General features: G+C 37.0%; 1 protein-coding gene across 1 annotated transcript in view; it reads left to right on the top strand.

The window, feature by feature from the left end:
• The window catches only part of radil2b (Ras association and DIL domains 2b), a 52,986-nt gene extending 25,669 nt beyond the window's left edge, over positions 1 to 27,317 (top strand). Inside the window, exons 9-16 of the mRNA XM_079851979.1 lie at positions 8,167 to 8,386; positions 12,968 to 13,140; positions 15,594 to 15,729; positions 20,703 to 20,872; positions 23,174 to 23,459; positions 24,066 to 24,175; positions 26,173 to 26,312; positions 26,436 to 27,317. Of these exons, the coding sequence (XP_079708105.1) occupies positions 8,167 to 8,386; positions 12,968 to 13,140; positions 15,594 to 15,729; positions 20,703 to 20,872; positions 23,174 to 23,459; positions 24,066 to 24,175; positions 26,173 to 26,312; positions 26,436 to 26,508 (1,308 nt within the window). The 3' untranslated portion in view covers positions 26,509 to 27,317. The remainder of the gene's footprint in view (positions 1 to 8,166; positions 8,387 to 12,967; positions 13,141 to 15,593; positions 15,730 to 20,702; positions 20,873 to 23,173; positions 23,460 to 24,065; positions 24,176 to 26,172; positions 26,313 to 26,435) is intronic.
• Positions 27,318 to 27,442: the final 125 nt, after the last annotated feature.

Raw genomic sequence — 27,442 nt, 5'->3', positions numbered from 1 at the left:
GCGCTTCCAGATGTCTTGCTCGTATGTGACCTCGACGGACCTTCTTGGCTTGTGGATATGAATGAATCTAGTGTATCATACATCTGTGAGATTTTCATATCTATTTCACTAGTGGTCTCAGGCTTTTAGACCCCACTGTATTCACTGTATTATCACAGAAGTACTGGGATAAAAGTTTATTGTTCAGATAGAAACACAGTAAAAAATATGTCATTGAATCATTCATTCAAGAGATTCATTCAAAAACGCTGATTCATCCAGTAATGAAACATTTGATGTCTTTATGAGTGAGTCATTGAATCATCCATTCAAGAGATTCGTTCAAAAACGCTGATTCATCCAGTAATGAAACATTTGATGTCTTTATGAGTTATTGAATCATTCATTCAAGAGATTCGTTCAAAAACACTGATTCATCCAGTAATGAAACATTTTTTTATGTAATGAAACATGTCTTTATGAGTGAGTCATTGTATCATTCATTCAAGAGATTCGTTCAAAAACGCAGATTCATCCAGTAATGAAAGTATTTATGAGTGAGTCACAAGACATTCACATTCACAAAATTTATAGTAAAATATAGCTCCACATCTGAATCAATTTATCATATTTTTACATTTTCTGTTTTCATTAGAATTTTATTTAAAGTTAAGTGTTTTGTCATTATTATTATTTTTTATGAAATATATCTATACAACTTTTATTACTTCTTTATTTCAGTTTTATTTAGCTTAGTACATCAATTTAAACTAAATGAAAGTGAAAATAAGTGTTGCCTTGGCTACTATAGCTGGAAAAAAATAAGTTTAGGTTTTTTTGAAAAAAAAATTTTTTTTCAACTAACATTTTTTTAAGGTTTTAGTTTTAGCTTACTAGAGCCTTCTCATGACTGTTGGCAGATTTACAGTGAAACCCCAGCAGAATCTGTTGGTTGTGTGTGCATCAGACTGAGAAGGCCAGAGTTGCACTGAGTCTGAGTTGTATAGAGTGTTATCAGAGTTTCTCTCCGCTCTGGTGAGGCGAGTGCTGTCCGCTGATAACTCTCTTCCACTGAGTGACGGAGGGGAATTATACAGAGTTTAGCATTTCTTCGGCTGAATGAGTCTGTGCTCTTAGTTTGGATCAGTTTGTGTATTCAAATATAAGATGGAAACAGAGATAAACACAAGTTGTTTTGCACAGTTGGTTTGATATGATGTGCTTTTTCCATTCAGTCATCTCCAGCTCCAACTATATATATTAGTTAACAACACTCAAGTATTTAAAGTCCCCCTGTACTCAATCATTTTATCCCTTAAAACTCATCTTTGATCACCAAACTGACATATTTAAACATTTTTCATCTTCATGTCTTAAAATATCTTGAATGTATCTCGACACCCTTGCCTCATTTAGTATGCGCAGTTCTATGAATATGCAAATGAGCCCCGCCTCCACTCACTCCCTCAGCTCAGAGATCCACTGGTTGTCGATCACACGTTGATCTGATTGGTTACAAGGTAGTTTGTGACGTCAGAAACACCAGCAATTTCAAAGCGTGTTTTTGAGACTGTCTTTGGTTCACTGCAGTTTTAAGGAGGAAATACTCAGCAATGCTGTCGACTTATGAATTTACACATGCTTTGTCTTAAAGCAGATTAAAAACACCACATAGACACATAAACAACATTAAAAGCTGGATTTTCACCACAGACGGACTTTAAAGAAATCCATGTTGACCCAATTCATATTTATCTGCAAAACTAGAAAAGCTTTGGGGTCAGTAAGATTTTTTTTAAGTTTAAGAAAGTAACACTTTTATTCAGTGTTTTTAGTTACTTTTATAAATGTATTTAGACACATTAAATTGCCAAAAAATGATAGTAAGACATTTATAATGTAACATTCATCAAAGAATCCTGAAAAATAAAGTATATCACAGTTTCCACACAAACATGAACTGTTTTCAACTCTGATAATAATCATAAATGTTTCTTGATCATCAAATCATCATATTAGAGTGATTTGTGAAGGATCATGTGACACTGAAGACTGGAGTAATGATGTTGAACATTCAGCTTTGATCACAGGAATAAATTACACTTTACTGTATATTCACATAGAAAATAGATATTTTAAATTGCAATAATATTTCACAGTTTTTACTGTATTTTTGATCAAATAAATTCAGCCTCAGTGAGCAATTTAAAAATCTTACCGACCCCAAACTCTTAAATGATAGTGTACATATATAAACCCTTTGACCTAAAGCCCTAAAATGATGAAATGCATCCTGGGTTATATTTTACAAGCTCGTTTCTCACAGACTCTTCAATGTTCAGACGTAATTTGGCAAAGCCCGGATTTAGGATTGATTTGTATTCTGCATGGGAAAATCCTCAAACCTCTCGCCCTTTAGGAAATTATAATTCATCTTTGTTCCAAGAGACTCTTTGAATGGCTGTGATTTGATTTAGTGCAATGCAACGTCCAACGTTTTGTGCTTTTCTGTGGAAACAGAAAATTGGGTTTATTGGAATGTGAGCCGTACTTCTGGCCAACAGTAAATTGAAACAACAACCTTTGATTTTTTTCTCACTTTCTCATGTTTTACACCAACAAGTTTGTTTGAATATTAAAGGCCAAACCACATAATGATGCTAATCACAGGACAATTTGTATTTATTTAGTAAATTAACCTTATCTGTGACTCATTTCTATTCATTATGAAGATAATCACATTTAGCATGCAATAAAGTAAATCCAAAAGTTAGTCGTGGGAATTTTCCTTGAGGAAATTTTTCATCTTAGCATTTTAACTCTGAGAAATGTTTTTATTGATGTGCATTGAGAGTGGAAATGATTAAACTGTGGTTTGCACTGATGGCACGAAGCATCCACTCCTCTGTAAATGACATTTTATACTTTAAAAGCGTGGAAAATGTCCTCTTCTGTGCTTGCACAGTGCCAGGGCTCCATTATGAAGTCAATATTTTCAATAGGAAAATTGAATCAAAAACAAACACGACGGGTTGGAGAGCAAACTGATGTTTTACGACTACAATAACAGGCTCTGTTTTCTCTGCTGAAGTTGTGTGTGATTGTATCTTGCTGAGAAGGAAACAGCTGCGGGTCAGCTTTAACTCAGAAAAGCATGTTTTGTTGGTGATTCCCAGTGATGGACACTCAGTATTCACAGTTAATGTTAGATGAAGAGAAATGCTTTCAACATGTTTCACTATATGCATCATATTTTGATAAAAATCATTGTGAATCAGCTTTACAGAGAATATTGCCAGTCGGCAAATCACAGGTGACAGTGACCAGGAAAGAGATGGAAGATGCAATACAAATAAAAATGCTTAAATTAAATATTACATTTAAATTAAAATATTTTCACGTGCCATTGTTTGAACTATTATTTAAAAATTAGGGTTGTCAAACAATTAGATAGAAATGGGCCGTTCACACCAGGGACGATAACTATAGCGATTTAGTTTTAAAAATCTTTCTAAATGTAAAGGAATATCAGAGTCCGTTTAGTTGGAATCATTTGGAATCTGACGTCACAAACTTCCTAACCAATCAGATCAACGTGTGATCGTCAACCAGTGGATCTCTGAGCTGAGTGAGTGAGTGGAGGCGGGGCTCATTTGCATATTCATAGAACCGCGCATACTAAATGAGGCAAGGGTGTCGCGTTACATTCAAGATATTTTAAGTCATGAAAAAAAAATTCAAGGATAAAACATTTTACATATGTCATTTGGTGATCAAAGATGAGTTTTAAGCGATAAAAGTATTGACTACAGGGAGAAAAAAGGCAACTGGTATTGGATTCAGCCATGAAAAATTATATTCAGGGCATCCTTAATAAAAAATAATGAAACATTAATCTTTTCACTGTAAAAATGTTTTCACAAAGCAGTGTTTTTCTAGTTTTATTGATTTATTAATATAAATATTAATTGTCAGCGCACTAAGGTTTAAAAAAGGCCATCCGGCCCTCAACCTAAAGCGAGTTTGACAGCAACATGAGTAAACAATGACTTAATTTTCATTTTAAAGTGAACTAATCCTTTTGATATATTGTGAACTGATCAGTGAAGAGACAATATCGCCGTTGAGAACTTTCATATGTGAACCTCAGTTCTAGTTCGGGGGAGCAGTCTGGTTGTACGCCTCACTTTTTCCACTTTTTCTCTCTATGGTTTCGGGTGAATACTTTCTAAACTCACTGCCAAAGCTCACAGCGACTGCCAAGACAGTGTGAGTGTGTGAGACGCGGATCTATACGTATGACGAGCGCAGACTGGGTTCAGCTGTCTGTCTGCACTACATTACTCTGAACAAAACCAGCATTGTGTTTCTGCGCTGTGTGCCTCATACAGGACTCTTTCAGGGATTCTCCGACTCTATATCACTCCCGCCGCCAGCTGGAGATGAGTTCACACGCTCGTTGCTGGAGTTTGAAGTGTTGATAGAAACAGGGATGGCAGAAAATGGCAGACACATGTGTTTCATCTTCATCCACCCTGGTGAATACAAGACATGCGAAGAATACTTGCAGACACACTATTTCACTTTACTTCAAGTGTGTTAATGATTAGCTAACTTGAAGTGTGCCATTTTGGAACAATTAATTTTGTAGGCTACTAAGTATATTTTAGCTGTAATTAAATTGTAGTAAAGCATAACTTTAAGGGCTCTATCTCGCACCCAGCGCAATTGACTTTGCACACCGCCGCATGTCTCATTCCTATTTCTCACCCGCGCACAGCGGACTTTTCCCTCCACAGACGCACGCCGGTAAATTATGGAATGAACTTGCGCTCCCGGGGGCGGTTCAGGGAAAAGAGGAGGCGTGTTCCGGCGCAAACGTTCCCTGGTGCTATTTTGCAGTTTCAGAAAACAATTCCGCCACTGACCAGCAGAAACCTCGTCTAAAGTCAGCGGCGCGTTGCTCATGTTATTCAGAAGCTATTTTAAGGGCGCATGCTTGGCCATAATGTAGCGTGTGCACAACACACACACACTTTGCTTCTCTCATCTACACACAGACACAGCAGTTTCCATTTTTGCAAATCATACATTATTACAAGGAAAAATATTACCACATGAGGGAAATCATTGTTGTGTCCATGAAGATGTGAAAATAGGCATAAATCTAGCTTACACATTTACCCAAATTATCATACGCCTGTTTAAGCGAAGCTAATCTGTGTGTGTTTCTCCATCCCCAATGTCACTTCTCTGTGTTTTACGGCCCTGACGGGAACGCCGGTCTCCTCGGCTGTGAACCGCTCCTGGCAAATCCGCCGTTATTATAGCAATCCGCCATGGAACAAGCGCGCCTGCTCTTAAAGGGAATGTGAGATGACGCTCTGATTGGTTTATTTCACGTTACACCCAAACCACACCTATGAGTAATGAAGCGACTTCAGACCAACACATTTTAGATTTGCGTCGGGCGCAAGAGTCGTTTATCCCGCCGGTATAATAGCAACAGCGCCTGAGATCCGCCCACAAAGTTACTTGCGTTTCGCGCTTGATACTTGCGTTTCAGATCATTAAAATAGGGCCCTAAGTGTATTTAGTGTACTTTTGTATGCGACTTCAAGTATACTTTAAGTATATGCCTGTAGGGACTAATTACATGCTTGATTAGTGATATTAAAGTGTACTTTATTTTGTGTTACAAGTACATTACATTGTGTTAATTCTTTATGAGTGTCTTTGAAACACACAAGCAATATTCCATAAGTGTATTATATTTGAGTAAAAAGTATATGCTCAATAATACCTTTGTCTTCAATAACAAATGCACATTAATAAACAAATAATACTTAGCTATACTTTGTACAATACACTATTGTATACTATAATGTATTTTGAAAGTATACTTACAATGCATTGTTACAATTATTATTTCCAGCACACAGTTCAAAAATATACCTAAAATATATTTTTAATAAAGTGCAAATAAATACACTTTTAAAAAATAAACAGAATTTTCACTTCAAGTATATTTTTCTAAAATATATTTTTTAGAAAATATACTAAAGTACAATTATTTTAAAGTGTGTTAAAAGTTGCATTGTGAAAATAGGTAATGCTAATATACTTTTAATATATTTAAAGATAGTAACAAATTTTGTTAGTATATTTGCAATGTACTATTGAAAAAGGGAATATATTTCAAATACAATAAAGATTCTCTTTTTCACCAGGGCAGACAATCAACATCTTTATTAGAGTCGTTTAGGGTCGTGACAGGATTAGCGGGAGGGAAGGATGTGAGATGAAGAGAAAGAAAGCTTGTGGTTGTTTGGTCTTCGGTCCGTGACCCTGAACCTCTGATGATGAAGACCAGAGGATGATGAAGAAGCGTAATCAGTGAGATCATGGCGGACACTGAGCAGAGCTTGTGTTTGTTGGGTTGGAGGAAGTTCTGTTGCCTTCTTTTCTGATAAGAACTAAATGGATAATCTTGTCTTTAAAGTCCTCATGAAGTCGTGCTAGTCTTTTCTTCTCTCGTATATCCGAGTGAAACGCTTCTGGAGCAAGAACAAATGTGGGCGGGGCTTGATTGTGTCTGTGGGGAATTGATTGGATGGCTGTGGTTTGCTATTGGCTGATCTCATGTGAGTGACAGGTTATAGCCCCGCCCTCGTCATCAGAGAAGAGAAGAGATGCTGCAAGAGGAACTTATTATTAACACAGTAATGATGTGCACTGATAAATCATTAATGATAATCACTGCAATATTCCATTAGAAAAATAAGAATTGTCGGTAACACTTTTTTTTAGTGTCCTTGTCACATGTAGTTACTATAGTGATAACTATAAAACTAACCCTCAACCAAACCCTAATCCCACCCTAACCCTATAGTAAGCACATGTAGTTAATTAATATTACTCAGTACTTAAATACATAATTACACTGTAACAATGACACCTTAAAATAAAGTGTAACTGAACTGTCCAATTTGATTTCGTGGTGACTTAGAAAGAGCCTTAACAATACATTATTGAAATATAGTCAAATCTAATACAGCACAGGTGTTTATAGAATCACATACTACATTAGTAACAGGGTTAGTATAGTTAAGTACACTAAAAAAAAAATGGTAATGAAATAACATCAAAATGAACTGGTTTTATTCAAGTCAAAAATATGATTTAGCATCCTTGAATTAATCTAAATGCATTCATTTATACAAACAAAATTAAAATGTATGGGTTAAATCAAGTTAAAAAACAGCTTATTAAGTGGTCCAGTGTAAAACTAAAACCATAAAAATAAATATTAACTGAAATAACATAAATATAAATAAACAAACTTATTTTATTTCAGTTATTTTACTTCTCATTTTCATTGAGTTTAACTTTATGTACTAAAGTAGCAAAAAAAAAAAAAAAACTATATAGAAATAAAAATAAATAAATAAATAAAAATAGACACTATACAGGAATCAATGTTGTGATGTCAAGGACTCCCAAATTAATTATATTTAAACTTAAGAAAATATTAACACAGCTATATATTTTCATGCATGAAATGTGATTTTTTTTTTTTTTTTTTTGCAACTTACATTAAAGAAAACAAATTAAATAAATGAACTGGCCTTTATTTTGCATTGCATAAAAAGTTGATCATAAAAATTACTACAAATTATTAAAATATTACGTGAAAAAAATTAATTTGTACTAGTCAACAGAGCATTGTTTAACTCAATATTAGAGCAGTCTTAGACACACAAACTTGAAGATAAACATTTTTTAGTAGTAATTCAAATGTATTTAAATAATTTCTTACCAATAAAAATAATTCCAAACCAGCTTTGCAGAGGTGGACAAAAATTCAATTCAATTCATAATAATACATACAATAAAATATATATTTAAAAAATTATAATAAAATATCAAAATTAAATAAAAAATAGAATTAAAAAATAATAATAATAAAATAATTATAATAAAAAAATAAATGAAAACAATTATATATATATATATAAAAAAAATAAATAATAATAATCTTTGCCGGCCAGCTTGACATCAACAGGTGTTTGGTGTCGTAGCTGTGTCTGTTGTGTCCATCGTTATTCCGATCTAGTGTTTTCTCCGCTTCATCTCAGTGTGGTTGTGTAACGATGACTGATGAGTATTCCTGTGTGTGTTGGTCAGATGCTGTACCCGCTTCTGCCGGGCTTTCTGGACAGTAATGCGTTCTCGGAGAGCGGGACGCTGCATGTTCCCGAGGACATCAGGCGAGTCCTGCACATCTGCACACAAACACTGCATTCACTCACAGTCTTCCAGGTGCATCCACAGATCCGACAGCAACTCTTCGCCTACATCTTCTTCTTCATCAATGCTCTGCTGTTCAACCTGCTGATGGAGAGAGGTGAGACATGAGCTGTGTCCGAAACGCTCTCTCATTCACTCGTTCACTAATCCCTATATATCCCTATACATCTATCCATCATAAAAGTGCATCTATCCATCATAAAAGTGCATCTATCCATCATTAAAGTGCATCTATCCATCATAAAAGTGCATCTATCCATCATTAAAGTGCATCTATCCATCATAAAAGTGCATCTATCCGTCATAAGTGCATCTATCATCATAAAAGTGCATCTATCCATCATTAAAGTGCATCTATCCATCATAAAAGTGCATCTATCATCATAAAAGTGCATCTGTCCATCATAAAAGTGCATCTATCCATCATAAAGTGCATCTATCCATCATAAAAGTGCATCTATCCATCATAAAAGTGCATCTGTCCATCATTAAAGTGTATCTATCCATCATAAAAGTGCATCTGTCCATCATAAAAGTGCATCTATCCATCATAAAAGTGCATCTATCCATCATAAAAGTGCATCTGTCCATCATAAAAGTGCATCTATCCATCATAAAGTGCATCTATCCATCATAAAAGTGCATCTATCCATCATAAAAGTGCATCTATCCATCATAAAAGTGCATCTATCCATCATAAAAGTGCATCTGTCCATCATAAAAGTGCATCTATCCATCATAAAAGTGCATCTGTCCATCATAAAAGTGCATCTATCCATCATAAAAGTGCATCTATCCATCATAAAGTGCATCTATCCATCATAAAGTGCATCTGTCCATCATAAAAGTGCATCTGTCCATCATAAAGTGCATCTGTCCATCATAAAGTGCATCTATCCATCATAAAGTGCATCTATCCATCATAAAAGTGCATCTGTCCATCATAAAGTGCATCTATCCATCATAAAGTGCATCTGTCCATCATAAAGTGCATCTATCCATCATAAAGTGCATCTGTCCATCATAAAAGTGCATCTGTCCATCATAAAGTGCATCTGTCCATCATAAAGTGCATCTATCCATCATAAAGTGCATCTATCCATCATAAAGTGCATCTGTCCATCATAAAGTGCATCTATCCATCATAAAAGTGCATCTATCCATCATAAAGTGCATCTATCCATCATAAAGTGCATCATAAAGTGCATCTGTCCATCATAAAGTGCATCTATCCATCATAAAGTGCATCTATCCATCATAAAGTGCATCTATCCATCATAAAGTGCATCTATCCATCATAAAGTGCATCTATCCATCATAAAAGTGCATCTGTCCATCATAAAGTGCATCTATCCATCATAAAGTGCATCTGTCCATCATAAAAGTGCATCTGTCCATCATAAAGTGCATCTGTCCATCATAAAAGTGCATCTGTCCATCATAAAAGTGCATCTATCCATCATAAAGTGCATCTGTCCATCATAAAAGTGCATCTGTCCATCATAAAGTGCATCTATCCATCATAAAGTGCATCTGTCCATCATAAAAGTGCATCTGTCCATCATAAAGTGCATCTGTCCATCATAAAAGTGCATCTGTCCATCATAAAAGTGCATCTATCCATCATAAAGTGCATCTATCCATCATAAAGTGCATCTATCCATCATAAAGTGCATCTATCCATCATAAAAGTGCATCTGTCCATCATAAAGTGCATCTATCCATCATAAAGTGCATCTGTCCATCATAAAAGTGCATCTGTCCATCATAAAGTGCATCTGTCCATCATAAAGTGCATCTGTCCATCATAAAAGTGCATCTGTCCATCATAAAGTGCATCTGTCCATCATAAAGTGCATCTATCCATCATAAAGTGCATCTGTCCATCATAAAAGTGCATCTGTCCATCATAAAGTGCATCTGTCCATCATAAAAGTGCATCTGTCCATCATAAAAGTGCATCTATCCATCATAAAGTGCATCTGTCCATCATAAAAGTGCATCTGTCCATCATAAAGTGCATCTGTCCATCATAAAGTGCATCTGTCCATCATAAAAGTGCATCTGTCCATCATAAAAGTGCATCTATCCATCATAAAAGTGCATCTGTCCATCATAAAAGTGCATCTGTCCATCATCATAAAGTGCATCTGTCCATCATAAAAGTGCATCTGTCCATCATAAAGTGCTCCACAGGCTTCGGCGGGTTATTAAAGGTCTTCTGAAGTGAAGCAATGCGTTCGTGTAAGAAAAATATCCATATTTAAAACTTAATTGACTAAAATAACTAGCTTCCGCCAAACGGCCTATGCAAGTCGAGTAACGCCACAAGTTTTATGATGGATAGATACGTTTCTCAAACTCGTTTGTGTTGCTTAACGTTCATCTGAGAACGCAGTGTGCGACATTTCACAAGATTTGTAACGCAACTCATTTGTAAATCTACGCCAACACATGAGAATACATAAATATGTTTCTAAATATGCAAATTGTATCGCGATTTCAAAATAAAAGTTTAAACGGCTGTTGCATTTCTGTCGTACAAAAGTGACCAAATATCAAAGATGAAGTCGACATTTGAATATGTTGTTTGGCCAGTATTAAACTAGGATTTGATCATGTCGTAGAGCAACAACAACTAACACCAGGCCGTTTGTTATAATACGTAATGTACATAATATCACGGTGGGTTGCAGGAAGGCAGACGGAAACGAGGATATAATTCCACAACGAAGGTTCATTAGTAATTAAACACAGGACGGCAGAACAGGAACAGCAACACACACACTAAATAAGACGGAGATCGGATAAGGACTGACAGAAATACAAACACAGATTACACTGATTAACACAGGTGAGACATGACGAAGATGACTAAACAGGTGAAACAACTGAACTGATGATGACGGTAACCATAGAAACAAATGAGTGGCGGGAAAACAGAGCAAAGACATGTGACTAATGAAAACTCAGAACACAACTGTGACACATAAGTTATGTTTATATTAGTTTAAATCATTTATTTTACATGGTGTATTTTTAGTGTTGTTCAATAAAACCCATGATAACTTACTTTGATACTTTATTTATTTGCTTATTATATATTTCATTTTAAATTATATAACTTAATTATATAAGTCATTTTAAAGGCATTTGTTCACTTGGATCTATTTTTAATACCACAATTTTTTATCCGATTAATCGATGGAATAATCGGTAGAATACTAAAATAATCGATAGATGCAGATTGGTCAGATGTGACCTCTGTACACATTAAACGTTAGTGATGGGGACGAGACCGCCTATGCCGAGTCCGAGTCAAGACCGAGTCTTTGAAGGGTCGAGTCCGAGTCGAGACCGAGTCCGTTGGTTTTCAAATTCAGTCGAGTCCAAGTCAAGACCGAGTCTTTAGGAGTCGAGACCAAGACCATAAAAACATGTCAGTTTTCATATTCATGATTTAATATCACCCCAGTTAATAATCAACAGTTAGGCCTACAGACTAAGCTAGATTGAATTGTTTAGAGGAGCAGTCTTAATGTCTTAATATGGACTATGCTTTTACTATCATTAAAAAAATCCCTACCACACATCTTCTGCCTATTTTTCTAAACTGCTTCAACAGTGCTGCTCTGTCATCAACACACTCTAAAAACTGCTGGGTTGTGTTAACCCAATTTTGGGTCAAATATGGTCTCACCCAACGTTGGGTTAAAAAATGCAATTTAAAAATGGACAAATTGCATTGGTTACAATAAAAATGTAAACCAACGGCTGGGTTTGTCCATTTTTAAATTGAATTTTTAACCCAACGTTGGGTGAGACCATATTTGACCCAAAATTGGGTTAACACAACCCAGCAGTTTTTAGAGTGCATGTTAAGCCCACCCTGACTTTTTTAATCATAGTTAGGACATGCAGAGCAAATAAAAATTTTCTAGTGGTATGTATTCTAGTGGACTAGTGATGGGGACGAGACCGCCTATGCCGAGTCCGAGTCAAGACCGAGTCTTTGAAGGGTCGAGTCCGAGTCGAGACCGAGAAAGCAGAAATCGGTCTCAAGACCGGACTCGAGTACTACATCACTATTAAACGTTGTCAAAACGATTCCAGTTCACACGCGGAAATGACAAAAAATTCAGTATTATGAGTTTTTAAGGCCAGACAAGTAATTTGGTGAGGTCAATTTGTAAAGAAAGACTACATGCCTGCACACACATATATTTAAATACTCATATTGATTTAACACATGATGCACGCCGTCAGCGTTCTCACAGATTCACGTTTTTGAAGTTTATGTGGAGATGATAACGTTTTTCATAATATTTCAATGCTTGCACCTTTGAATCTGTTTCAGAGTGTGTGTTCTCGAGCCTCAAACACTGTTGTGTGAATGAACGTCCAGAACACATTAAAAGTTTCTGTTTTCTGTGAGAACGGTGTGTGTTAGCGGCCCCTAAGTTAATAACTAATGATCTTTGGAAGTGAATCGATCAAAACTAACTTTATCTGGACAATAACTTTATTCTAGATCTGCTGTAAAGCCTAAACACTCTCTGTTACTGTAATCTCCTGTTATCACTGTAAAGCTGCTGTGAAACATCTATATTGTTAAAGCGCTGTATAAATGAAGGAGACTCGACTTGATGTTCAGCAATGCTTCTGCTCATGTGTGAAGGGTCCGGCGGGACGTTTTTCCACTGGTCCCGTGGGGTTCAGATCAGGGCTAATCTGGACCTGCTGATGGACTGGGCTCACAGTGCCGGACTCGGGGATCTGGCTCACGGTTATCTTCTCAAGATCTCCTCCGCCGTCAATCTACTGGCCACACCGAGGGAGAACCTCTTACAGGTGCTCATTCTGTTCACATTGATTCAAAATATTATTTAAGCTTCATCCTTCCCTCGCATCCTGTAACAAATCCTTCCCTCGCAGGACCCAAAACCCTAAACATATATATATATATATATATTATTTTTATTTTGTCCAGAAAGCTTATTGTATTTAATTTTGATAATATTTCTTCTATTTTTTAATACCATTTTTTTGGGAGATTTTTTGTTATTTTTTATTTTATTTACCTTTAAATTACTAGATTTGATCAATAAATAATAAATAAATAGTCATTTAAGCATAAACTTTAATTCTAAATAACTCTCAATTTCATGCATAACCCTTTTAATTCATCTCTAAATATCTACATTGTGTGTCTTTGTTTACCTCCTTTGGATAATAATAATATAACATGATATTTCATGACTCTAGACGGGCTTATAGCTCTATATGGAGCAAATGAGCCGTTCCGCTGGGTCCTAAAGTCATTTCACTTCAGTGTGCATTCAGATACACATGTAGACATTATAAAATCAATTTTTTTGGTAAAGTTTTAGCATTGTTAGTTTGAATTGTGAGCATTTTTTGTTTTTTTCTATGTGAACTGAAGCATTCCTCGCACTCCATTCATTCCTATGGGAGTCAGATTGACCCGCGAGGGAAGGATTTGTTACTTTTTTAAATTTCAACCATAAAACTCCTCAGATCCATTCAAATCTTTTTGTGTGTGTGTGTGTGTATTCGTGGTTCAAGTGCGACAAAAGTCCTGGGGTCTTGGATCCCTCTGATGAACACTCAATTTTTACATTTTTTTCTTAATATTTTCCGAGTGAAAATCCGAGGGAAGGATGAAGGTTCACCTAAAACCTTAAATATTGCCCTAGTTGAGCATGCATGAAAGGAAAGAGTCTTGTTTGCATTCCCGTCTTATTACAGATGCATTCCTCTTCCATCACAATCTCGCATTAGTATGTTCCTCAGAAATAATTAACAGGAAGCATTACTCATTAAAGGATAAAGCTTCGTGAGCACAAAGAGATTCTTTCACGGCATTAGATAAAGATGCTGGATAAGACACGGCTGCGTCTGACACGTAACCGATGATCTCGTCCTGCGACACCAAATAGAAGCTATAGTGAGATGCATTAATGTGAGACGTTTTTTTGAAAATAATGAAAATAATAAAAATAAATAAATGATAAATTAATACATTAAACAAATAAATAGAATAGTATTTAAATAAATGAAACACATTTTATTCAACTAAAAACATAAATTAAATTACATTAACAAAATAAATTAATTTGAAACATAAAATACATTTAAAATAAATAAATAATAAATTAATGCATTATAATAAAATAAATTGATTAAAATCAATGAACTTTATTTAAATTAAAATAAATACGGTACATAAAAATGATAAAAATAAATAAATTAATACATTAAATATTTTTTTATAAATGTTTATTTAAATAAAATAAATTTGATTAAACTCAAAACATAAATTAAATAAAAATAAGATTAAACTTAAATAAATACATTTTAATACAAACAAATTAAAATAATAAATGAATACAATATATTAAAATAATTTGATTAAAATAATAAAAATGATTTAAATAAACTAAATTAATACAATGATTAAAATAAATAAATAATAAATTAATACATTATATTTAAATTGATTAAAGTAAATAAATAAATTACATTTAAATAAAATAAGATGAAACTAAGTAACTACTAAAATTAATTAAATGGATTAAAATAAAAAGAGCAATGTGAAAAACATTTTCTCTCGGTTATGTGAACGTTGTATCGTTCTTCACACATTATGGAAACGTTACATTTGAATGTTTTCTGAACATTCCGAAACAAGTTACATTTTAAAAAAAACATTAGACAAACATCCAAATAAAACATTTCAGAAAACTGTGTTGTTAAATAATGTTTTATGCTAACGTAACAAGGTTAAAACATTATTAGTTGTCATCAGGGTGGAAAACACTCGATCTTCATCATCACTATCAGGACATAAGGTGAACTAGGAAAAGTGTCTAAAAGTGATTTCGTTCCCTCACCAGGGCACTACTTTTTTATGTTTACATGTCTTTACAAAAAGCGGACACATTATTAGTCTAAATCCGTTTCATTGCAATAAATACATCTATTATTTTGGCCGAGAAAATAAAAGTTCTCCATGTGTAATCCTGCAGTTTATTTTTTTTATTACTGTTTAAAGTCGGAAATAGTTCTTTCCTCGCGTAATCATATATATAGGCTTCGTGGAACAATCGTCACTGATGATCAGAATATGATTCACATGGAGAACTTTTATTTTCTCACCCAAAAACAATTGATGTTTTTATTGCAATGAAAAGAAGTTAGTGCCCCATATATGGGAACGGGATTGAACGTAAATCGTCATTAAAGGGTGTGTAATGTGTGTGAGTGTGTGTGTGTGTCTGCAGATGTGCTGGAAGGCTCTCCGGATGGAGTTCAGGAGTCTAAACGCAGCTCAGCTTCATCACATGCTGAGAGAGTACGAGCCCAGACACTCGTGTGCCGATACGTGGACGCCTTCCAGTGACGAGACTCTCACGACCGGTGACACACACACACACACACACGCACGCTCGCACGCACGCACGCACACTCACTCACACACACACACTCACTCTCACACACACACACACACACACACACACACTCACTCACTCACTCACACACACACACACACACACACACACGCACACACGCAAACTCACTCACACACACACACAGACACACACATGTAGTGTTTTCATGTTTTATGGGGACTTTCCATAGACATAATGATTTTTATACTGTGCAAACTGTATATTCTATTCCCCTACACTAACCCTACCCCTAAACCTACCCATCACAGAAAACTTTCTGCAATTTCACATTTTCAAAAAAGACATCACTTTTTTGATTTATAAGCTGTTTTCCTCATGGGGACCAAAAAATGTCCCCACACGAATAAGGATTTCGGATATTGCCATCCTTGTGGGGACATTTTGTCCCCTTAAAGGGTTAGTTCACCCAAAAATGAAAATTCTGTCAGTAATTACTCACTCTCATGTTGTTCCAACCCCGTAAGACCTTCGTTCATCTTCGGAACATAAATTAAGATATTTTTGATGAAATCTGAGAGCTGGATCACCTCTCCATAGGCTGCTAGGTGACCGAAACTTGCTGGCCCAGAAAATGCATTAAAGAGATCGTTAATATAGTCCAAGTGACTCCAGTGGCTCAATCTTAAGTTTATCAAGCGATGAGAATACTTTTTGTGCGCAAAAACAAACAAAAATAACGACTTTATTCCACTATTCATTTCCTTCTCTCTGGGCCTCTAGTTGGTTCACGTAGTGTTTTTGCGCAGCGCGTCTGTGTTGCACGTCACCACGTAGGCTCACAATTGGCCTAAGCTGGTCATGTGTGTGATGCGTCTGACGTGCAACACAGACGCGCTGCGCAAAAACACTACGTGAACCAACTAGAGGCCCAGAGAGAAGGAAATGAATAGTGGAATAAAGTCGTTATTTTTGTTTGTTTTTGCGCACAAAAAGTATTCTCGTCGCTTTATAAACTTAAGATTAAGCCACTGTAGTCACTTGGACTATATTAACGATCTCTTTAATGCATTTTCTGGGCCAGCAAGTTTCGGTCACCTAGCAGCCTATGGAGAGGTGATCCAGCTCTCAGATTTCATCAAAAATATCTTAATTTGTGTTCCGAAGATGAACGAAGGTCTTACGGGGTTGGAACAACATGAGGGAGAGTAATTACTGACAGAATTTTCATTTTTGGGTGAACTAACCCTTTAATGTAGGGTTTACCAGGCCACACACACACACACACACACTCACTCACACACACACACACACACACACACACACACACACACACACACACACACACACACACACACACTCACTCACACACACACACATCCACACACACACACACACACACACACACACACACACACACACACACACACACACACACACACTCACTCACTCACACACACACACACACACACACACACACACACACACACACACACACAATCCTGAACTTAGACTCCTGAACTCTCACACACACACACACACACACACACACACACACACACACACACACACACACACTCATCATACAAGCCTTCTTCTGAATGATCATCTCATGCACCTTAAAGGGATAGTTCACCCAAAAATGAAAATGCTGTCCTCATTTACTCTCCCTCATGTTGTTCCAAACCTGTATGACTTTCTTTCTTCTGCTGAACACAAAAGAAGATATTTTAAAGATGGTTGGTAATTAAACAGTCGCTGGTCCCCATTGACATCCATAGTATTTTTTTTTCCTACTATGGAAGTCAATGGGGTTACCGACTTTCTTCAAAATATCTTCTTTTGTGTTCAGCAGAAGAAAGAAAGTCATACAGGTTTGGAACAACATGAGGGAGAGTAAATGAGGACAGCATTTTCATTTTTGGGTGAACTATCCCTTTAACTCACGAAACGGCTCCATAAGAGCCTTATTTCAAAGAAACAATATGTCTCTGCCTTATATTTACTCATATGTGGCCCTGGATCAAGTCACCAGTCTCGAGTCGCACGGGTGTATCTGTGGCCAACAATACATGTTATGGGTCAAAATTATCCATTTTTTTTTATGCCAAAAATCATTAGGATATTCAGTAAAGATCATGTTCCATGAAGATATTTTGTAAATTTCCTACCGTAAATATATAAAACATTTATATTTGTGAGTGAATGAAGCACAATCGAGAACATAAATGCACAACTTTAAAGACGATTTTCTCAATGTTTTGATTTTTTTGCTCCCTCAGATTCCAGATTTACAAAAATTGTCCTATCCTAACAAACCAGACATCAATGGAAAGCTTATGATATATAATCTCAATTTCAAAAAAATTATCTTTATGACTGGATTTGTGGTCCAGGGTCTCATATTGGAATCAATTGACAGACAATATTGTGTGGAAAAGGTTTGGCTTGTACCTCAATATGTAAATACAAACAAAGTTAAGGAGGTTATCATTCAGAATTATACACAGAATTTACCTAGTTAAATTTTAATTGCACTTTTTGCGACAGTTGCCCTGAAACTGTGGTTCATTTATTCCGGCACTGCCCGTTTGTAAGATCATTTTGGCAAAACGTTTGTGATTTTATCACCAAGAACATTGATGGCCAGTTTGTGTTGTTCTGGAAACATTTATTATTTGGTCTTTTGGAGAACTATAGTCCACAGTCAGGCTTATATAATACATTTTATTCTTTTAATGACAACATTCTATGTTCACAAATGCACATTTTCCAGTAAAAAACTCTGTTTTACATAATTTAAGAAAGAAATCAGCTTTATATTGACTCAATTTGATTTTCTATGAAGCAAGTAGCATTTAAAACTGTGTAAATGTGTAAATGTTTCAGTGTGTTCATAGATCTACATTACTCCCTCTAGTGTGCAACTCTGTTACATTTGTTGTATTGATAACACTTTACAATAAAGTTCATTAGTTAACATTAGTTAACTACACTAGTTAGCATTATAAAGCATTTATTAATCTTTGTTCATGTTAATTTCAACAACATTTACTAATACATTATTAAAATCTTGTGAACATTAGTTAATGCACTGTGAACTAACATGAACATAAACAGCTGGATTATTATTAACTAACATTAACAAAGATTAATAAATACTGTAACAAATGAATTGCTCATTTTTAGTTCATGTTAATAAATACATCAACTATGTAAGAGATAATGTGTAGCGAGGCGGTTGTTATAGCGAATACACCCCCGACTGGCTGATCGGGACCTGGAGCGAAGCGGCGCTTGAATCCTGAAGGGGTTTATTCGCTATAACAACCGCCTCACTCTACATTATCCGCTTATTACATGGCTACCCACCAAATAAATCAATAATTTGACACAAAATATTGATTTAAAAAGGAGTTTATTGATTTAAAAACGATTGTATTGCTTCCGCTAAAGAAAATAGTCCATTCTGTCTCTACGGTTAGAATCCTGCGTCCATAGCAACGCTCTGTTTTTCATGGCAACGGTGTGTTATACCAGAGAATGTCTAATAAGGCGAGAACTTCCACTCTCAGTGAACTTCCGGCTTCTGAACTGGCTGCAGTTCCACTCTGGCTCCACATGAGGGCGCTCACAGGACGAGTGCAGTTCCACTCTCGCTCCACATGAGGGCGCTCACAGGACGAGTGCAGTTCCACTCTGGCTCCACATGAGGGCGCTCACAGGACGAGTGCAGTTCCACTCTGGCTCCACATGAGGGCGCTCACAGGACGAGTGCAGTTCCACTCTGGCTCCACATGAGGGCGCTCACAGGACGAGTGCAGTTCCACTCTGGCTCCACATGAGGGCACTCACAGGACCAGTGCAGTTCCACTCTGGCTCCACATGAGGGCGCTCACAGGACGAGTGCAGTTCCGCTCTGGCTCCACATGAGGGCGCTCACAGGACGAGTGCAGTTCCGCTCTGGCTCCACATGAGGGCGCTCACAGGACGAGTGCAGTTCCACTCTGGCTCCACATGAGGGCGCTCACAGGACGAGTGCAGTTCCACTCTGGCTCCACATGAGGGCACTCACAGGACCAGTGCAGTTCCACTCTGGCTCCACATGAGGGCGCTCACAGGACGAGTGCAGTTCCACTCTGGCTCCACATGAGGGCGCTCACAGGACGAGTGCAGTTCCGCTCTGGCTCCACATGAGGGCGCTCACAGGACGAGTGCAGTTCCACTCTGGCTCCACATGAGGGCGCTCACAGGACGAGTGCAGTTCCACTCTGGCTCCACATGAGGGCGCTCACAGGACCAGTGCAGTTCCACTCTGGCTCCACATGAGGGCGCTCACAGGACGAGTGCAGTTCCACTCTGGCTCCACATGAGGGCGCTCACAGGACGAGTGCAGTTCCACTCTGGCTCCACATGAGGGCGCACACAGGACGAGTGCAGAATGAATGGAGGTCTATGGCGCTACCCTCAAAATCCACTTTTCTCAGGATGTAATTTTTTGTCTAGTCAACCTGTAAGAAATGGAAAGGACATAAGTATTCGTTCATTCAACTTTCGACCTATAACCCATGTTGAACTTGCAAAACCTACAATCAAATCTGAGATTGCTCAATGGCAATCGGGTGAAAGAGACACATTTAGCCGTCTAGCCCCATAGACTCCCATTCATTCTGCACTCATGGGCGATCGCCCCCAGTGGAGCTCTGGTGGAACTACAACCAACATTCGGTACAATAGGACTCAATAGGGAGTGGCCAGGCTCTCAGTAGACGGGCTCTGGTTATACTTCGCAGCGGTCTGATATCAAGAAATAAAAGACCGCTTTCTACATTAGAATTCAACCAAGCCATGTAATAATGTTAACTAATGAACCTTATTGTAAAGTGTTACCGTTGTATTTTCTTATATACTGTACTATTTGTAACATACTCTTCTTTTTTATTAATAATAAATCTCACGTTTGGTGTGTTTGTGTGTTTGCAGCCGATATCCTGGAGAGTTTCGACAATCATCCGCCGCTCGTTCTTCCAGCCGACGGTTTCACACTCGAGCTCAAGAGACCAATCAGTGACAGCGATCTCATTAAAGAACTACATCACTTCCTGAGCGTCATCAGGGAAATCACAGACCCAGAATCCTCAGAGCCGACTCAAGTACGCGCCTCCTTCATCTTTATCATATGATAGAACTAAATATGAATATTGATTGTATTTCACCAATTAGGTTCTCATTTAGGGCAGTGCTATTTTAGTGTATATACATATATACTTTTTTTTTTATATATATAAATTTTTTTACATACATTTTAATTAATAATTTTTGTGTGTTGGGTTTTAGAATTTGTAGTAGCATTTATTAATATGTCTATATATTTGTCATATTATTTTATTTCAGTTTTAAATTAAATGATAAATTATAAAATATATATATATTTATATATATATTACAATATAATTTATATATATATATATATATAGATTATAATATAATTTTTATATATATGTATATAAATTATATTATAATGTGTGTGTGTGTATATATATATATATATATATATATATACAGTGCTATGCATACGTTTAGACACCCATACTAAAGTTGACTAAAAAGAGGAATAAAAAATCATCTTTTGGAAACTGAACTTAATGCCTTAATTTTAAAAATTAGGAAAAATCCAACCTTTAAGGACACCAATTTTCTTTGTGAATGAATAATGTATTGTAAATAAATAAATGTTCTTCCTTAAAATACAGGGTGCATAAGTTTGGACACCCCTATGTTAAATCCCCATAGAGGCAGGCAGATTTTTATTTTTAAAGGCCAGTTACTTCATGGATCCAGGATACTATGCATCCTGATAAAGTTCCCTTGGCCTTTGGAATTAAAATAGCCCCACATCATCACATCATACCTAGAGATGGGCATGGTTTTATTTCAGTTAGCCTAATAGCTGGTTTGATTTGCATTGAGAGATGATCTTATGGAAAGTACCCCATGCCAATCTCTAGGTATGGTGAAGGCTATGTGATGATGTGGGGCTATTTTAATTCCAAAGGCCAAGGGAACTTTATCAGGATGCATAGTATCCTGGATCCATGAAGTAACTGGCCTTTAAAAATAAAAATCTGCCTGCCTCTATGGGAATTTAACATAGGGGTGTCCAGACTTATGCACCCTGTATTTTAAGGAAGAACATTTATTTATTTACAATACATTATTCATTCACAAAGAAAATTGGTGTCCTTAAAGGTTGGATTTTTCCTAATTTTTTAAATTAAGGCATTACGTTCAATTTCCAAAAGATGATTTTTTATTCCTCTTTTTAGTCAACTTTAGCATGGGTGTCTAAACTTATGCATAGCACTGTATATATATGTATAATATTTCATTTCATATAAATAATTATATTTTATAGTAAATGAAAATGAGAAATTTTTAGAAACTAGCTGAAATAAAACAAAGTTTTTTAAATTTTATTTTATAAAATTATTATACTAACATTAATTTTATCTTAAGTAACAAAAATGTTTTTAAGAATCCCCAGAACCGCCTCAAGTATCCGCCTCCTTCATCATTTAGATTTAGTTTTTTATACACACACACACACACACACACACACACACACACACACACACACACACTCACACACACACACACACACACACACACACACACACACACACACACACACACACACACACACACTCACACACACTCACACACACACACACACACACACACACACACACACACACACTCACTCACACACACACACACACACACACACACACACTCACACACACACTCACTCACACACACACACACACACACACACACACACACACACACACACACACACACACACACACTCACTCACACACACACACACACACACACACACACACACACACACACACACACACACACACACACACTCACACACACACACACACACACACACACACACAGACACACACACACACTCACTCACTCACACACACAGACACACAGACACACACACACACACACACACACACACACACACTCACACACACACACACACACACACACACACACACACACACACAGACACACACACACACACTCACTCACACACACACACACACACACACACACACACACACACACACACACTCACACACACACACACACACACACACACACACACACACACAGACACACACACACACACTCACTCACTCACACACACAGACACACAGACACACACACACACACACACACACACACACACACACACACACACACACACACACACACACACACACACACACACAGACACACACACACACACACACTCACTCACTCACACACACACACACACACACACACACACACACACACACACACACACACACTCACACTCACTCACACACACGCACACACATGTATGATTGAAGTGTGTGTTCCTCCAGCTGGTGTGTGCAGTGCCGATGGAGGCCAAGCTCCTGAAACTGGAGGTTCATCCTAAAGCTCGCCTCGAGGTTGGTCAGGCGGAGTCGCTGTTTCCTCGCGCGATCGACTCGGGATCATGTGACGCTCTGTTAAACACTAAACTGCAGAGTCTTGATCTTCAGAATAATAGTGTATCAGCGGATCCGTCGTGTTTGCTGACTCCACCGAACACACCGCAGAACCTGGAGCTCACCGACTCGAACCCTCAGACGCCCGGATCCAGCGGTGCCGGCGCACAGGAGGAAGGTGCGGGACACACACACCAAACATTACTCACACACCAGAGATCATGTCTGATGCTGTTTCACTAGTGTGTGCAGGACACTATAGCTCATTTCTGTAAGTGAGGAGAGCAAAATAAAGTAAACTGTGGCATATTATACCCAATAACTCTTCATACAGTGTAAAATTTATACAAATTTGGGACCAAAAATGATTGGGACACTTTGAGCTGATCATGTTTTGCTGAAGTGTGTTTTCTTTAATTGCTAATGCTCTTTTCACACACAGACTGAACACAATGAAGCATTGCTTGGTGATTGGTTGAGCTAAACTGGTATTATCTAATTGTGTAGTTAAATTTAACAGCTGACAGATATTCAACATAATTCATGTGTGAGACAGTCTAACAGAAGGACGGACAAAACCAGTCAAATATCAACTGAGTTCTGCTCATATTTTATCACCATTTTCTAAACTATAGTGAATAAACTGATAATGTGAGAAATGTTGAAGATGGCTGAATAAACTTTGCTTCATGTACAGTATGTCCATAACCATTATGCATGTAAGCTGTATGGAAGCAGAATGTTTGAAACACAAAAGCATGTGTGTGTGTGTGTGTGTTTGTAGATGCGAGTGAGGAGTGTGAGAATGGAGAGGAAGATGAAGATGAAGATGTGTTTGTGCTGGAGCTGCAGAGATCAGCGTGTGGTTTGGGTCTGATGTTGGTCGACGGACAGGTGAGTGGATCCCTGGGAGATTTGAAATCATTATTGTGTTAATAATCTCGAATCAGAATTAGTTCCTCTGGCAGCATCTCTTCTCTTCTCTGATGATGAGGGTGGGGCAACCTGTCACTCACATGATATCAGCCAATAGCAAACCACAACCATCCAATCAATTCCCCACAGACACAATCAAGCCCCGCCCACATTTGTTCTTGTTTCAGAAGCGTTTCACTCGGATATACGACACAATAGAGGAGAAACGACTAATGCTAGTACACACGTCATCAGAGAAGAGATGAAGAGGGAGGGGAAGTTATTCTGATTCAAGATTAAGAGATGAATTTAAAACAATAATGATAAATTATTATAATAAACACTGCAATATATAAAAAAATTGTCCATTTTGATTTCATGGCGACTTTAAGACAGAAGTAATTTTGTTCAATTTTGTTTTAATCTGCAAAAACAATAAATTTGAATGATATTCATTTAGGGACTTTTCTCAGCATATATTGAAATATGAAGTTAATTGTGATTAATTACAATAATTAGTTGGAATATCATGCAGTTACTTCAATTACAGCAAATCCTTTCTATAACAAGCAACATATTATTAATGTAATATTACAGTTTCCTTACAGCTCAATAGCATCACCATGTGGTTAAAGATGGAATATTCTTAGTTCTCTGATTATTTACACACTGCACATTTCTTCCTCAGTGTTTCTGTCTTGTTTTCCAGCACAAATATCTCAACATTCATAAATCAAGATACATTCACTGGAGAAGCAAAATGACTGAAGATATTAAGTCTGGTTTTATGAAAAATGTGTCATAATGAAGTGAGTTTGTGCTTAAAACAAGAACAAATATCTGCTAATGGAGTCAGAAAAATAATCTTAATTCAAAGGGACTCCATTGGCAGATATTTGTTCTTGTTTTAAGCACAAACTCACTTCATTATGACAGATTTTTAACTTAATATCTTCAGTCATTTGGCTTCTCCAGTAAATGTATCTTGATTTATGAATGTTGAGATATTTGTGCTGGAAAACAAGATAAAAATACTGAGCAAAAAACAAACACATTTTTTGGTAAAAGGTGTAGATAAAGAATAAAGTTTGGAATAAAGGTGTTGATGTGTTTTCATACAGCATCATATGGAAGCTTGTTTCCACCACAGAATAAAACATTTTAAAAGATAATTGTGACTTTTTATCTCACGATTACGAGTTAATATCTCACAATTCTGACTTTATATCATGCAATTCTGACTATGGGCCCTATTTTAACGATGGAGAAACACACCCAGATTAGCTTCGGTTAAACAGGCGTATGATAATTTGGGTAAATGTGTAAGCTAGATTTATGCCTATTTTTCACATCTTCATGGACACAACAATGATTTCCCTCGTGTGGTAATATTTTTCCTTGTAATAATGTATGGTTTGCAAAAATGAAAACTGCTGCGTCTGTGTGTAGATGAGAGAAGCAAAGTGTGTGTGTGTTGTGCTCACGCTACATTATGGCCAAGCATGCGCCCTTAAAATAGCCTCTGAATAACATGTGCAACGCCACTGACTTTAGACGAGGTTTCTCCTGGTCAGTGGAGGAATTGTTTTCTGAAACTGCAAAATAGCACCAGGGAACGTTTGCGCCGGAACACGCCTCCTCTTTTCCCAGAACCGCCCCCGGGAGCGCAAGTTCATTCCCTAATTTACAGACGTGCGTCTGTGGAGGGAAAAGTCCGCTGTGCATCGGGTGAGAAATAGGAATGATACATGGGTGATGTATCCCCCAGATACGCTGGGTGCAAGATAGAGCCCTATATCTCGCAATTCTGACTTTAAAACTCGCAATTGCTACTTTATATCACGCAATTGTGAGAAAAACGTCAGAATTGTGAGATAAAAAGTCGCAATTACCTTTGTTATTTTTCATTCTGTGGTGAATGAAAGCTTCCATTGAATCATGAACAATGTGGAGTCACAATCATTTGTTTTACGCAGGAAACACCGTTTCCCGTCAGTGGGATTTACATCCGATCAGTTCTTCCCGATTCTCCGGCTGCTTTGTCCCGGAGACTGAGAGAAGGTGATCGGATACTCGCAGTGAACGGACTGAGTCTGGCGGGACTCGACTATCAGACGTGAGCAGGATTACAGCCCATCTGAGCGCATTATGAAAATATCAATATGTTATTATGTTATTAAATAACAGATTCTGTACTTTAAGCGAACAACATTTCTTCTTCTTCTTCTTCTTCCTCTAGTTCCCTGGAACTCATTCAGATGTCAGGAGACAAACCTCGGCTACTGGTTGCCAGATCTCACAGCGCTACATAAGAAAGAAGGACAAAACTTTCTGCGTAACCCTAAATAGAGGATCTATTTTTGCCCTTTTGTTTTTTCTACTCTACTAGAACATGTTTTCCTGCTTGAATGTTGATTATTCTCCTCATATTCTCCATTGTTGCGGCTCCTCTCTTCCCAGTCTGTCAGTAACGCTCTGTTTACTTCCTGTCGCTATGAAGCCCCTCCTCCTGAACAGCACACTGTGCTCTGATTGGTCGGCTGGAGCAGTGTGTTGTGATTGGTCGAGTGTGTTTGGAAAATGTCCCGCCCCTTTCCATAACCGCCAGTTTAACACACTACTAACTAACTCAACCAGGCCCCGCCCCTTTATTCTGCGCATGAATTATTATAATGAGGAATATTGTGACGTGTTCGTTCCCGGAAGAAACTCAAGACTACAATGGAGGCGTTTCAGGAGTTCAGAAACACTGACACTGATATAGAGAAGAACTCCCGCTGGACTTTGTGAACAAAAACAAGCAAAACAAAATGGCTTTTTTAAACATCTGGTTTTATATGTACAGGTCCCTTTTTATTATAATCTTAATTGTCTTTGCATTGTCTAATCATTGCATTTTAATTGATTTTTGTTATCAAAAAAATATGGGAATGATTAGAATAATGAATGTATATGTCATGTGCCTTCAGAACTGACTGCATCTTAATTTATTGCATGATGTATGAAACGAATGGTTGGCTGCTCAGTTTTAGTTTGAGTAACTAAAATGCTATATTATGTCTCTCGTGCCAAATTTATACAGCTCTTTATTACAGGCATTAAAAGTCCATATATAAAACATAAAACATGCATTTTTAGCCTTTTTTAACAGCAGAGACAAACAAGTCATTATGCTCACAAAAGACACTGGAAAACCTGAGTTATTTTATAAATTATAGTATCTAGAAGACTTTGTGCTTCACTGCA

The sequence above is a fragment of the Squalius cephalus genome (assembly GCF_949319135.1).
Source record: "Squalius cephalus genome assembly, chromosome: 19".
NCBI lineage: Eukaryota > Metazoa > Chordata > Actinopteri > Cypriniformes > Leuciscidae > Squalius > Squalius cephalus.
Note: the sequence above shows the minus strand (reverse complement) of the source record. Positions and strands in the feature narration are given on the sequence as shown.